Below are 14,444 nucleotides of genomic sequence, written 5' to 3'. Positions count from 1 at the left end.
TTAACAATAAGAGTGTATCTCATCAGCACCGGCTGATTAGAGAAACTGATCCCATGTGATCGCACATTAACCCATTTCAGAGGTAAACAGGTTTAAAATAGTTTACAACAATATTATACAAATTCATGTGATATACTCTTTGAGAGGTGCAGTACAAAACAGTTTAATAACGCAGGTCATCGTGAAGCTAACTACAGACTTTCCATTATGAAGTGAACCATTCATTTTAAATGACGTGCCGTCCAGGGCTTCTTTCTTTTATCAGAAAATACATTCAAGGCATAAGAACTAAATGTTAATACAAGGCCTGACTTTGACTCAATAATCTGCCAAGTCTTAAGTCCTTGTAGTGACGACTACAGATAATGGACACAATTTAAAAAATTCACGTACAGTGTAATGCGATCTAATACAAAAGCCATGTAACAGTAATATCTTTCTAAAACTAGGACTTTGTATTAGTTTTATCAACTGATTCCCAATTTAAAGTTAAAACATAGACTTTTGCAAATGATCTTCTCATGTGAAATTCTTGTGCAGCTGTTAGTGTATAAATTTAAAATAAATTCATAGAACCGTTCCTGTTTAAAGGTTGTAAATAGTTTTGTTGAGATTGTGTCAGAAATGTTTTCTTGTAACTCTAATGGCAGCAGCTTGTGCTGTGGATATTTGTCATAATATTATATAGTTATATTTCATATTTTATTTTATCAACTGCAGGCTACCATCCTCTGACACAGACCAAACAAAAACAACCTTTAAACAGTTATGTTTTAAATAGCATTATTATTAATATCTTTGCTTTGAAATCCATCTCTGGAGTTTCCCTGAGTGTAGCTGTGGTAGGATTTGATTTATACCAGTTGGTGTTTGTCAGCTTGTAACTGTAAACAACATATGGTGGTGTAATATATTTAGGTTGTGGATGAACCACAGTCATGTGGAGAAGAGCTCCTTCAAGTGGCCACTGGCTGCACCTTCACAACAGCTGCTGTAGTAGTAGACAGTCTCATTTCCTGTGAGCAGTGACAGGGCTGATCTCCTCTCCTTTAATACCCAATATAATTAGGAAGCATACTGAGTCATTTCAAGCACTTAGCTTTATCCCTTCAGAACAGGGCCCCACTCACCACATGCTACAGAGAAGACAATTTCACATGTTTTCTTGACATGCTTTTTAAATAATTAGTGAAAACCAGAAGGGATATTAAGGCCTACTATTATTCATTCAGAAGATTAACTTATTGAATCATATTTATAAATATATATTCTAGGCATATTGTATCATAAACAATGAGTTAACATGACTTGCATCTAGATAATTTGATGGATGGATTAACCAATTCAAAAATAAATAAATGATAAGGCTCCCAGCTACGAGCAACAGTGTTATGTTAATTGCAGGCAAGACAAATATTTAATACCTTTGTAAATTAAAAGTAAGACTTTTAAAAGATCCTGGATTGAAACAGAAAACTGAAAAATGATAATCAATGAAACAAAGATTCACTAGCATCAGTTTCTCAAATATGAACAGGGAAGATTAATTGTAGGTTTCAGTTTTTATGTCAGAATAAAAGAGACTTACCTATGGTTTTCTGTGTTAGTTACTTTACACAGAAAACTTAGCAATTTGAAAACAAAGAATATACAGTAACATGTAATAAATAAAATAGTTATATAATATAAGCTTAATTTGAGACCTAAATTCCTTTTTATAAGACGAGATTAAAAGATGGAGGACTCGACATACTAGCTGATGCAAATTCTCAATATATTTGTGATTAACCAAATCACATAGAGCCAAAGGATATGTAGTTAAACCTACTACTGGGCAGCTGCTAAGTTGGTGATTATACAAGTAGGAATTACTACGTATATTCAGCTGGAAACTTGATATAAAAACAAAGAATCTGAATTAATATCCACCCCAACTGGTTTTCTACAGTTGTTTGGACATTGTGAGGGTGAGATAGGGTTAAATAACAGCATGTCAGTCTTAAAATAATAAAATAATAACAATAAACTTTATTGATGTGGCACTTTCCAAAAACATGTTTACAATGGGCTTCACAAACAAAGAAAAATGACACACTCAAAAAAGATCTCAGAAATCTAGGTAGACATTTTATAAAATATAATAATGGATTTTAAATAAACAGATGGATTCTATGTTTGAAATAAACGGTAAAATTAGGCGTCAATAAGAATAACGAAAGGTCAAGAATAGGTCAACAATATGTTCACTGCCGTGATATGAAAGACAACAGAACTACTAGAAGTATATTTGAGGTATAAGGTGATTGAATCCGCCAAACAAACTTTTACCGATAAATAACTAAAGCTTTACAAAGTTGTACATTGCACTAACACAGCCTGTAAAATAATGGTGCAGCAGATATAAGTGTATTTAAAATAAAAAAAAGTGAAAACAGTGCCAGAGTCAAACTGGAGCTATGATATAAAATGGAGATGAACCCAGGCAGGGATGTGAACATTAATCAGCCGCAGCTTCTGGATCGCAGCCCCGTGTAACAAGTGCATGTGTGACACGAGCTGTGTTGTGAAGACAATGCCCTCCTGTGGTATCTGCTCTGCTTCTTATCTGCCCTTTCCCCTGGTGGCGAGCAGCGGAACTGTCTCCCGCCTACAACCACACACACACACACACTCTGCACTTCTATGTTTGTCAGACTCAAATCCGAGGGAGCGGAGCTAGCCGCCATTTTCTAAGCGTCTCTCCCTAAAACGAGAGAAAAAGCCCCGCGACAAACCGCCCTCCGGACGCCCTCCTGCCCACCGAGACCCGGGTTTTTTTCGCGCGGGACGGTCGCGGGATCGCCCGCAGTCGAAGCGACGCGGAGGAGATCGGACCTTTTCTCGGCCTTGTCTTATATTCGCGGTGGCGGCGGCGAGGCGAAGCTAGCAGCCGAGGAGGTGGAGATGGTCGATTCGCCCATTGCCTGAATCCGGAACGAGCCCGAGCGGCCGTGAGAACCGGGCCGCGGCGCCTCTTTTTGGATTATTTCATGGCGGATTGATCGAATCCGAAACGCGTCTTTTTCTCCCTCGCACCCTTTTGGTGTATTTTTTTGTTTCTCCACAAACTGCGGGGGATTGTTGCCGAAATTCCCTCGGATAGTGCAACCTCGTCACGTGGTAGGTTCCTCCTTTTTCTTTGTTAGCGAGCTAGCTCCTCCGGCAGCGTCTACTCCCAACTTGTGCGCCCCGGACACATCTGCATTCACAGCACCCGGGCTCGGTTCGGCTCCGGGCGGCGAGCCGGAGCAGCACCGGGGGAGCACCGGGGTACATTTACAACAACACAGCGCCTCTGTTTATCCCCTAGTCTCATTGCAATGCAACCCCACGTCTCCACTCTGCAACAGCGGTGTTAGGAACGACTTGTGCGGGGAGGTGTCATGTTATTGTGGCTCCGGTGGAACCGCACAGCCCCGGAGGTTAGCTCGCGTGTTACCGCGGCTTTTAACGCATAATAATACACATCAATGTGGGCGTTATTGACTTAACACGATGAGGCGAGCGTGTGTTACGTAGCCAGCCACTCAAAATGTTTACGTGCTCGCAGCGAGCTTTGCGCAGGAGGCGATTTGAGCAGTTTTTAGCAAACGGGCATTGCACAAGGGAGATAGTGAAACCGAAGCCCCACAGGAGCAGGGCTGCCGGGGGAGCCACTGCAGTCCGCTCGCGGGAGCTCGCGCTATCGCTCCAGCAGGTTGTGTTTCTTGCATCAGCAGCTTTCCGATGCTAACTCGAGCCAGCAGCGAAGCGCATTAATTTGCACGCAGTGTTTCAAGAGAGTCCGAGGTTAACGAGGTCTGTCCTCGGCTTGCTTCGTGGTCGTGGTCGCTCGGTGCTTGTTGTTTTTCTCCGTCCCTGCGATGCGAGCACACGGATCCACGTCGGGTTGATTTCCGCTGAAGCCTCAGAGAATTAAATAACGTGATCTGGCTCGAACGCGCCCTGCACACAAACCGCTCTCTGGTGTGTTTGCACATGTTTTTGTAAACATTAGGAAGACATTTTGGGGATTGCGTTATGTCCGGATAACGTGTGATGTGGACGGGTTTGTCGCATCTCTGCCCAGGCGGGTTATTTATACTAATGCCCTCGTGAATACGAACTCGTCTTACGCGCTGGCTCGGTTCCTTTCATCCAGTGCGCACATATCTGCTGTGTTTTGCAGCGTAACGGGCGTTTTGAGTTATATGAATCTCATTGCATAATCTTCCTCGGAAATACCAACATGGCGTAGTGCGCGCTGACTAGAAACTGCGGTGAAATACTGAGCCTCCATTCATGTGACCCTGCAGACGATACGCGGGGATGCAGCTCCCTTTTATCTCCCCACTCATGTGAAGGGAGGCTTCTGAAGAAAAGTTACATCTGAATATGATGCAGCAGATCAATCTGAATAACGTGACTATCGAAATCATGCCCCATCCTGACCACGTTGTTTCCTTCATGCATTCAGCTGGGGGATAATATTTGGGGGGAATAGGAGACGATGTGTAGGTTGAGCAGAAATCCACACAGGAACCCAGTCAGGATGACATCATGTGCTTTGGACTAATGCTGAGGCCTAAATCCACCTACTTACTGGTGGAGGAGCCCGGCTGCACACTGGTTCACCAGGGCACATGTAGGCCAGTGGGGTTCGGCAATCTGCATTTGGTTTTTCCTGTTTCTCGCCTCTTCAGAAATGAAATCCAAAGCTTATTCAGTAAAGAAGAGCCTTGTTAGCAAATGACAATGAGGGCTTGTTCACACACACATGGGTGTAGTGGGAATTATTTATTAGCATGGCCCGTTCTGCTCAGATGTCTGCTGTTACTCGCATGTATCTGGTTTGTGTTCCCTTCCCAAGGTCGGTGCATATCGTTAGATCTGTTTGGTATTTATTTAAATCTTCAGAGAGGCCTTGTGTGGGTGAATGCATCATTGTGATTACAGCAAAATAGCCATTTCATTCACCTGAATGTTTCTCCTGGTTCCTTTTTTTTATTGGATCATTTTTAGCAACACTCAGCCAGCAGGTCAGCAAAATGTCAATGAGTCACCCGCTCATTCGATTAGGCCTTTAACTGGATTAGTTGTGGACCTTCACTCGGTTTGTGTTTGAGTCGGTGGGTTGGGCTTGTTATTAATCAGTGGTATTAAAGCATTTCCAATGATTTTATTTGGTGCAGAACGTTTGAGAAGTGGTAGTTTCATTGGGTGGTGGTTAGTAATTTTCCACTCACTCTGAAGGCTTACAGAACCTGAATTGCAACTTTTACACCCGTATCTTCTATTACATATAGGAAGAACCTGCCTTCATTTGACTTTGCACTCAGGATATGATATTTAATATGGGGAAACATAGAGGTTTTCTTGTGGTTTAAAATGTCTTAGTCCTTCAGCCTTTGAACAGTTTTTCAGGATATCAAGTTTACATGAATACAAATTAGACTTTTGCTGCCTTCTGAATTCAATTAGTGTTTATTTTGTGTTTGGCTTCATCCCTGTTCCAGATTGTAAATGTTACCTGTAAATTGTTGAAAGATAATATCTTTACCTTAACTCCTCCCAGACCCACACAGACCAGAATTTGATGCAGTAAAAATATCACGTATACTTCGGTGCCTGAGTTTATGAAACCAATGTTTTTAACTTTTTCCATTCTTGTCTCCCCTCTGCTCCGGTCTTTCTTTGTCTCGTCCAGGCTGTCCTCAGGTGGGGCAGTAAGCGGGTGGTGTGGAGCAGGCCGAGGTGCCCGTCCCTCTGCACTGCATGGCTGCGATGGCGCCCGCTCTCACCGACGCCCCAGCCGAAGCTCACCACATCCGCTTCAAACTGGCTGCCCCATCCTCAAGTCTCTCACCGGCCAGTGCAGAGAACAACGGTAACGCCAGCAACATCCTCATCCACAGCAGCGGCCCCGCTAAGTGCAAGGCCTCCCCCGAAGAGTGTCCTCTTGACTTTTGTGGCGGTGACCAGGAGCAGCAGCAGCAGCAGCCCCAAACAGACTCCGTGGCCCAGGCCTCGGCCCTGGGCAAACTCCAGCCTCTGGTGGCTTCTTATCGATGCTCTGATGTGACACCTGTCCCTTCAACAAAGGAGACGATCAAGCTGCAAGGGGTCCTCATCAAACAGTCTGTGTTGAAAAGCCACAGAATACTGCCCACGTCCCTGCTCAACGGCGGAGGAGACTTCCTGTTGAGGAAGAGGCAGGCGATTGAACTCTCTGGCAGCCAGCTCAAAAGCCTCATGAGTGGCAGCACTAACGGAGGTGGCCAGCCCATGGCACCTGTCAACGGCCTGGCCAAAAAGCTGGCCACTATGTCCGGGACTGGCTGTGTCATGGCAGTGAATGGTGACAAACCCGCTGCCACCACAGACTCTCAGTCCCAGAACCTGCCCTTGGACTCGGAGACCTTATCAGGGCACATCCCGGTAAAAGGAACCCTTAAACAGAAGCATTCCTCTGGGGTTTCTCAAAATACAGATGGAAAACACTTCGAACCCTCAGTGCTTCAGTCTCGTGCACTTCCCCCCTTTACTCACGACAACCCCAACCCTAATGAACAGGTGAATTTAGAGGAGGCTGATTCACACACGTCCACCAGTCAGCCGCAGGGCTCAGATAGGGAGAAACCAGGTAGCAGCCTGCAGGGATCCCCATCTTGCACACCCGCACCACAGCCTCCTCTCCCCTGTAGTTCTTCCTCGGACAGCCTTGACGCTCACGTTCGGGAGCGCACACTTCTCAACAACAGCCGCCAAGCTGAGATTGAGAGCCGGCTAAGGCGTCTGCGCAAACGTCTCCAGGTGGTACAGGCCAAGCAGGTGGAGCGGCATATTCAACAGCAGCTCGGTGGCTTCTTGGACTCGGCTCTCAACCGGCTACTGGCTGGTAACCGCAAGGCGGAGACGGCGACCCCTACAGCTACATGGAGGACTGGACGCCACTCTTCCTCGAACAACAGAGACGGACTCAGTCGCTTCCTGAAGGGTGGCTCCATGCCCTTGGAGCTGGAGAGGCTGTACCTGAGTGGGTCAGCCAACCTACATTCAGCAGAAAGCGCCTTTGACTCAGATGTGACAGAAAGTAGCTCTGGAGGGGACTCTGACCTGGAGGAGGAGGAGCTGGCCAGAGTGGACATTGATCAGCGTCATGTCAAAATGTAAGTACAACTCCTAACCCACCTACACATCACATGTTTTTATATCTGTGCATAAGTGACTGCAGCACTGAATGGTTCACAGCTGAAGCTGAATTTTGAAAGCAGCATTTATATGAAGAAAGTTTCATATAAAATCTCTCCAATAGGATTTATTAATAACCGTCTCTGTTGATCTGTCACCTCACACTCAAGTGCCTCCCATTACTCTTTCATTTCCATGTTGCCTGCAGTTCAACAACTGCCCGGTGAAAGTCCCTGTATTTCCAGGCCCTGTGATATGCTACTTTGGCCTAGCAGGTGCTAATGACAATTATAACTGCCTCAGTAGTGGATGGGTCAAACTCCAGGGAGGGGAAGAGATACCGTTCACCCAGAGTGCATGTGTAGCTGTGTGGGCGGTATCATCCTGTGGAGAACACTCGAGCTGGAATGGACAGAAAGTGAAGAGCTATCTGGTCACACAGCGCTTCCTCCTGAGAGAACCTGAAACTGAACATTCTGTTTATCTGCAGAGCAAACGAGTGAGCGCCCACAGAGCTGGAGAATGTTTTTGATTTGAACTGAAACCGAGAAGAAACACAGTTAGGGGGGTGGTGGTGGTGATGGTGGTGGTTTTGCAGAAGATGTGGGTTTTTATGTTTTCACATGCTTCCTGATGTGATGTCGGGTTCACCTCGGCAGGGGCCTGCAAATGTATTCCATGGGAAGTTCACATCAGAGTACACGTTTCTGTGTCATTAGTGTTGGGAAGGAGGGGAAAAAATCCAGCAGCTGGGTCAGCAGCGTTAATGGAATTACTGACCTGTGTAGGATCGGGTAGATTATTAACAAGGAAGCGAACACAGGTTTTTATTGTCCTTACTGTGTTGACTTTAGACCCTTGACCTAAATATCTTCATAACTCAACAGGAAGCCGGTGCGTGTTGCATATATGATTCTTAAATAGAAAAAATGCTTGTAATGTATTCATACTTCTTTATATCGAGAATACATTCCAGTAATATCATAATGAGAAGGGACAGTATGTGTGTACTGAGAGGGAAGGAGGATAATGACATCATGAGTAGTTTATGTAAACAGATTATTTTTACCAGTGAATTTCCGTTTAGGTTATAATTTCAGATCTTTTGTAAAAACCTGAATATTGTCTGCTTTGAAAAATAAGTAACAATTCAATAAACTGCTCAGTGCTTTGTGTTCAGTTGCAACCCAGCTGTTATGTATAATAAGATATAGACGTGAATACATAAAGCAGGAAGTAAAGAAGGAAGTTTGTTATCCCAGAAAGGAAATCTTATTCCTTATAGAAAACACAATCCGCCCTGGCAGCTGGTCATTATACTGCAGCATAGCTTGAAGTACGCAATTAGTCAGTTTATGATGCTTTTGAATTCCCTTGTGTAATTCTTCCCTGTTGTATATTCATAAACCTGTAAATCTTCACATCAAAGTTATGTCAAAACATATTTTCTATAATTTAGTAATTCAATATTTATAGAGGCACTTAGACATTATGACCAGGGATGACATTATTGTTTTTTTCTGTCCTTGTGTGATGCAAACACCTCGATGAGTGAGGCTGTCTTCAAATTTGTGAAGGATGGAAAATAAATCAAACACACCCTTCCATGCACTCCTCCCTAAACCGTGTGTTCAGGAAGCGACTGACTTCACCAGCGTCTGTTACTCACAGCCAATGGAAGTCACATGGTCTGTTTAAACTGCCATCCATGTTTGAGTTAATCTAAATACAACGAGGCACTGTGAATCATTCAGTATCTCAACATTAGACGGTTAACTCGTGTTAGTTTTGGCTCAATGCAGCAGCTGAAACTGAAAAGTCTGAGCTGGCCACCAACACATTGAAGCCCCTGATGATAAAATGTATAGCAGCCCTTTCTGTGCGGAGCTAACATTTGGAGATGTGTTAACTTGCTGAAAATAAATCTCAAATAAAACAGCAACAATGGCTGTGGGGAGGAAGGACGAGTGTATATTTTGTCAGTATTTTTAGATTTTTATATTAACATTCGAACTGGACACCAAGGCCTCAGAAGTGATTGTAGCTCCAGCTAAGTATTTCACAATAGGGCTAACATTAGACCGCTACATGAGACGACTGGTGGCACCTTCACTAAGACTGTTTTGAGTAACTCCTGACGCTGTTTACGTTTTACAGTCCAGTTGTGCTGTAATGAGCAGGTTTACAGTAGGAGTGAACTTTAATCTGACTTCACGTCAGTGAAGAATCGAGATCTCGAGTCCATCTTCTCTTAACCAATGCGGATTCAATGCTCCAGTGACTCTACCTTTTGATAACCTAGTTAGGACTATTTGAATAACGTAACATTTGATTTGTATTATGGAATCAGTTGAAGTTAGTGGTCGATGATATTATATGAAAAGTGCAGCCCTGCTCTTTATTATAGTAAGATGAATAGTATAATGAGAATTAAAGTGAAACATTTAGAGGAGCTTTGAAAGTTGTAGGTACTTTCTACAGTCACTAAATATAGTTTAAAATACTATGTCGTCAAGTTAATATGTATTGTAGTTGTTACTGAGATTTGTCAGATGGTCACTTGCATTAAGGTTATGATTCTCATGACATTAGCAATAGTTATAAATATCCTGGTGTTGTTAAAAACACACAGATGTATTTGTCATTATGAATGTGGCTGAGATGAAGGGTTTATATTGTGAGCTTTTAAATGAACACCAGATAATCACGTCTAAAGTAATAAAGCCAGGCTAAGGAAGATGAGGTTAAAAGCTGCATTAATCGAAGGTCATCAAGGTGTCTCTGAACAGAGGATTTATTTATAGTTCCCTTTGATATTAACACGTTCTACTCACGGTGATTGTTCACATTGTCTCAGTATATTTACGTTCTGATGAAAATCAAACGGCTCTGGTTGGTTGCTGAGGTGAAGTAGACCAATCACAATTCTTCATGCTGCAGTGCCTAGTTTACAGAAAGCATCGGAAAGACACTGACGTAATATTCTGATTTTACAGCAGGGTTGGGCAGCTCAATACAATGGAAACTTGATTCCTCACCCGCTCATCGGTTACTGCTGCCTCACAGGCTTTGTCTAACATTTTTAATCTCCTAGTTTCCCAACAAATCTCCTCGTCTGCTTCTGTCTGTGCGGAATTTTCTTTGTTATATCAAACATGAAACTTTACCCTGAGAGCTCAACCATCATATACATTTCAGAGAGCAACTGCAGCTTCCTACAAACCTCACTGCAAGGTTTAAAAAATAGATTTCCATGATTTTATGGACAAAGGTGAAGTTAATGTCCGCCATTTGTCTTGAGCTTGTTCATTAATTGTTTTATTTTCAGACTAAAGTTCTAATTTCATCGTGCATCTGTTAGTAAAAGATGTGTGGTTAAATTAATTACTGAGGTACTTACTGATGAATTCTGCTCAGCAGCTAATTTCTGCTTCCTGCTGTGCATATCGCTGACCCTAAATGTTCCTCATCTATAATACCATATAAACGTGTCATTAAGATTAGAATTCATTTGAAAATGGATCAGGCGAAGAACCACAGATTAATCAGTTTTTATAAAATCTGTTGTAGCATGTGCAGATGTTGCCTTCCCTGCAGACATTTTGCTCAGTGTCATTTTCCACCCATAAAAATATCCCAGACCTGAGAACACTTTAACAGCCAGTCCAATCACGTTTTATAAGAACGAGCTCGATGCTGGATATACAGGGAGATTACGAAATTCAAACATATATCAACAAACGTGGAGCAAATTAAGTTCTTATTAAAGCACGTTGTTTTTCTTTCGCTGTAACAAAAACACCCGTTGATAGGTTTGTTTGCAGAAGTTTAAAGACTCTCTGTACACAACACAGCGTTATAAATATATAACTACATCCGTAATGCTCCATATGCAGGCGTCAGATGCACACTCCACACTCCTCTGTCCCTCATCGAGTTGAGAACTGGTTTTCAGCTCCCAACCCCACAGAGGAAAACACCTACAGCATGCTAGGGTGTGTGCAGGGTTCTAAGTTAACAGCCGGCCGTAGAAAGTCAACAATACATTAAACTGTTACGCACTAGGTCCTAAATGTGTTGAGGCAGGGCTTAATTATGTTAACGCTGATTTCAGTCACATCTTAAAAGGACTTTTGTTTATAAGAGAACGTTTAATGAATAGTTTCCAATGTTGCTGTGTGTTGTAGTTCTGTCACAACAACACAGACATTAACACACTGTCATAAATCTACACAAAAGACCAGTAGGGTCCAAAGATTGGTCAGAATTGATGTATATACACTCTGCTTGTCTGTGGGAAAGACGGGATACCTGCTGTCTGTGTGGTTTGTGGAATAACGTAGGGTTTATTCTATAACTACTACTCCACCTTATTCTCTATTGTAGGGCAGTGTAAATAACTCATGGGCTTGGATATTCTTTCTTATCTGTCGTACTTGACGTAGGTCTGGACTGTTATTAATTTTGGTTTAAAGATCTTGTTGGTACCTGTAGAAATCCTGTGTTTGTGTGAATGTATGTGCAAATAACCATAATGTCACATTATCACAGCTGACAGTTTGTCTCAGTTAGCAATTAGTGGCTTTACAGCACCTCACCAGTAAACACTACAGACAATGTGATGTCTTCTTCAGGCGGCAGCACCTCAATTATTTAACGTCAGCTGCATTGACAGCCGTGTGGAAAATAACCTATTTGAGCTGCTTGTTTGGATGCAGTGCTTCGCCTGCCACTAATCCTGTCATCCCTGTCTATAGAGTAGACGTGGTTTCCCGTATCTTAGAGGATTGGGGGCCAGCCAACATCTGTTGCTCTGCTTATGCTGCAGGGCCTTTGTGTGCCTGTCTGTGAATGTGACGTCCATGCCGGCCTCTACCAAGGTGTGGGAACTGCTGCCTTCAGAAAAACCGACGTGAATGTACATGGCTTGAAACAGCAGATGCAGCGGAGCTGGACGTTCACGGGCAGTCTGTTAAAGCATGTTGCAGAGAGCACGGCTTGTTCCGTGTTGAGAAGAGAGTGGGCACCGTTTCTGAGGCAACAATAACGCTCATCGGGAAAATCTCAGATCTTACATAATCGCTCCGAGACAAAAACTGAGGCTGAAAATGTCTGAAATGTTGTCGTCCTGAGTCGCGTCAAAGTGTGTCCAGGTTGACTGGCGTTGTGTCTGCAGGGTGACATAACTCCAGATAGCACACGAGTACATGTTGCATGTATGGTCTTTACGCAACAGGACAGTTAAAATGCCGGTCTGCCTCGTGAACTAGGGTAACTAGATTGGCTGAGACAACAGCGTTCCTCTCATGCTTATGGCTCAGCATTACTCTGCAGTCTGAGCAGCTTAGATGGGTTTTTCCCCCTCCTCATTGCTCTGTCTGTATGTATGTGAGTGTGTGTGTATAGGTTTCTGTCCTGGTTGACACATCTGGATGTGTTTAGCTCGGCCCAAGTTCCTCAACACGAACCCACAGGCGTTACATAACCCCCCTCTTTTATGTAATGACTGCTGCAGCTCTCCGGCTGAGTTTGCCCTCTCTTGTTTTTCCTGCCCCACACTCTGTTGGCCTGTCGCGCTCACGATCCCGGCTCCTGAGCAGTTTCCTCCTGTTACAGATGTGTTTAACCGGCTGTCCTGTGAAGATCCAGCCAACTGCACTGGCTTGAAGGAATAGAACGCCCTCAGCATTCACAGCATTTCACTCGTATGTGGATAGTTCTCAGATCTTGTTTGATGCTTTATTTTTCCCTTCTTGTTATTGAGCATGAATGACGACTGGCTGGGTTTGTGTTGATTTACCTCTGTTTACGTTCCTCTGGCTGTTTTTTGTTGGAGAAGCTCGTGTTTAAGAATATGATCATGGGTTTGATACTGGATAGTGTTTTTATCGCCTCAACAACATGGCTGCGTGAACAAGTATGTTTTCCCACTATAAAAGAGAATTGACTCATGCTAATGAGACAGCAACATTTTCTACATAACAATAGTACATGGCCTATTTTGTATGATCTGTATATGAATGCCTTATATTTCTACATTTAGATGATAAAGCTCGAATCATAACTTTAATGCCCTCATTGAAATTAGTTTTTTTAAGTGTTTGTAAAGATAGTTTGGAGGGTGCAGTGTTGACCCATTGTGGCTGGAAGGATGTGAGAGCTAGCATGTCAGGTTAAGAGTACAAACAAAACCCTCTTAATGTGTAATCTGAGTAAAGTATTGTTTTTAAATCCAGTTATAGTTTGTGGCTTTTCACCTCCAGAGACGAGCAGCAGTATATGTACATTTTCTTACAATTATAATTGAGTTAGAATTCGACATTAAACGTATTTGAATTTTGGATTCATATTGATTTGAGTTTATGATGCTTGATCGTCATTGCAGAATACCAAGATCAGAATCTCCCGTTTACGTGGTAATTGTAAATTAACATAAAACCGATGCTTCTAAATCCCACGAGTACATAATGCTGCTGCTGCCAGGTTCCCTGTAGTGGAGGGTGAGTGATAAATCATATTCATAATCATATATCAGACTCTCGTACAGGAGACTCGTATATTCTCAGGTGCTCTTTGTACCGAGTGATGGAACAATGAACAAAAAAATGTCACAGCAGATTCATTTGTTTAGTGTAACATGTTGTGAAGTGTACAGCGTAATTACAGTGATTCTCACAAGCGTCAGACAAATGGAAAGGTAATCTAGCCCCCCCCCCCCCCCCCCCCCCCCCCCCACAAACAAACACACAGGAGAAGGAGGAGACAGTTAACTGAGAATTAAAACAAATCTGATGAAACCGATGATTAAAAACGCACCGGATTCCTCTAAATGAATCATGATTCTATGTTTTCTTCACATGCTGCACAAATTGCAGAGCTTGTAACAGTAGCCACATATAAATATAGGTTCTCTAAATGTCATGTGACCTGTGTTCATGGTGAGCTTGTAGCAGATATCAGGTGTGGACGTATCGCTTGACTCAGCTGCGAGCTCCCGGCTCAGATGCCTGTCAGTGTCTGCGCAGTCGAGTTGGAGCTGCGAGGCTCGGTATGGTATGGGGGGGGGGGGGGGGGGGGGCATCGTGCAACATACCATGCGGTGCATCCAGAGAAGCGCCACAATGGAGAATGTGCTGACAGCCAGAAAACAGGGCGGCTGTAGTGATCGCCGTTGGGGCTTTGTGTGTGGGAGGAGAGGGGGAGGTGAATGTCCTGGTTGGAGGGGGAGAACGGAG

The 14,444-nt window shown here is 43.4% G+C and overlaps 1 protein-coding gene across 6 annotated transcripts in view; it reads left to right on the top strand.

The window, feature by feature from the left end:
• kansl1a (KAT8 regulatory NSL complex subunit 1a) overlaps positions 1–14,444 on the top strand; it is a 28,602-nt gene that overhangs the window by 1,506 nt on the left and 12,652 nt on the right. Inside the window, exons 1-2 of one of the 6 annotated variants that reach the window (XM_062414258.1) lie at positions 2,611–3,159; positions 5,726–7,187. In XM_062414258.1, coding sequence (XP_062270242.1) covers positions 5,794–7,187 — 1,394 coding nt within the window. In that variant the 5' untranslated portion in view covers positions 2,611–3,159; positions 5,726–5,793. Of the gene's footprint in view, positions 1–2,610; positions 3,160–5,725; positions 7,188–14,444 lie in introns of those variants that run through there. The other 5 variants (XM_062414256.1, XM_062414253.1, XM_062414257.1 and 2 more) reach the window with 5 other exon arrangements.

Source organism: Platichthys flesus, chromosome 20 (assembly GCF_949316205.1).
Source record: "Platichthys flesus chromosome 20, fPlaFle2.1, whole genome shotgun sequence".
NCBI lineage: Eukaryota > Metazoa > Chordata > Actinopteri > Pleuronectiformes > Pleuronectidae > Platichthys > Platichthys flesus.
The sequence above is the reverse complement of the archived record's forward strand: the minus strand, read 5'-3'. Positions and strand labels throughout refer to the sequence as shown.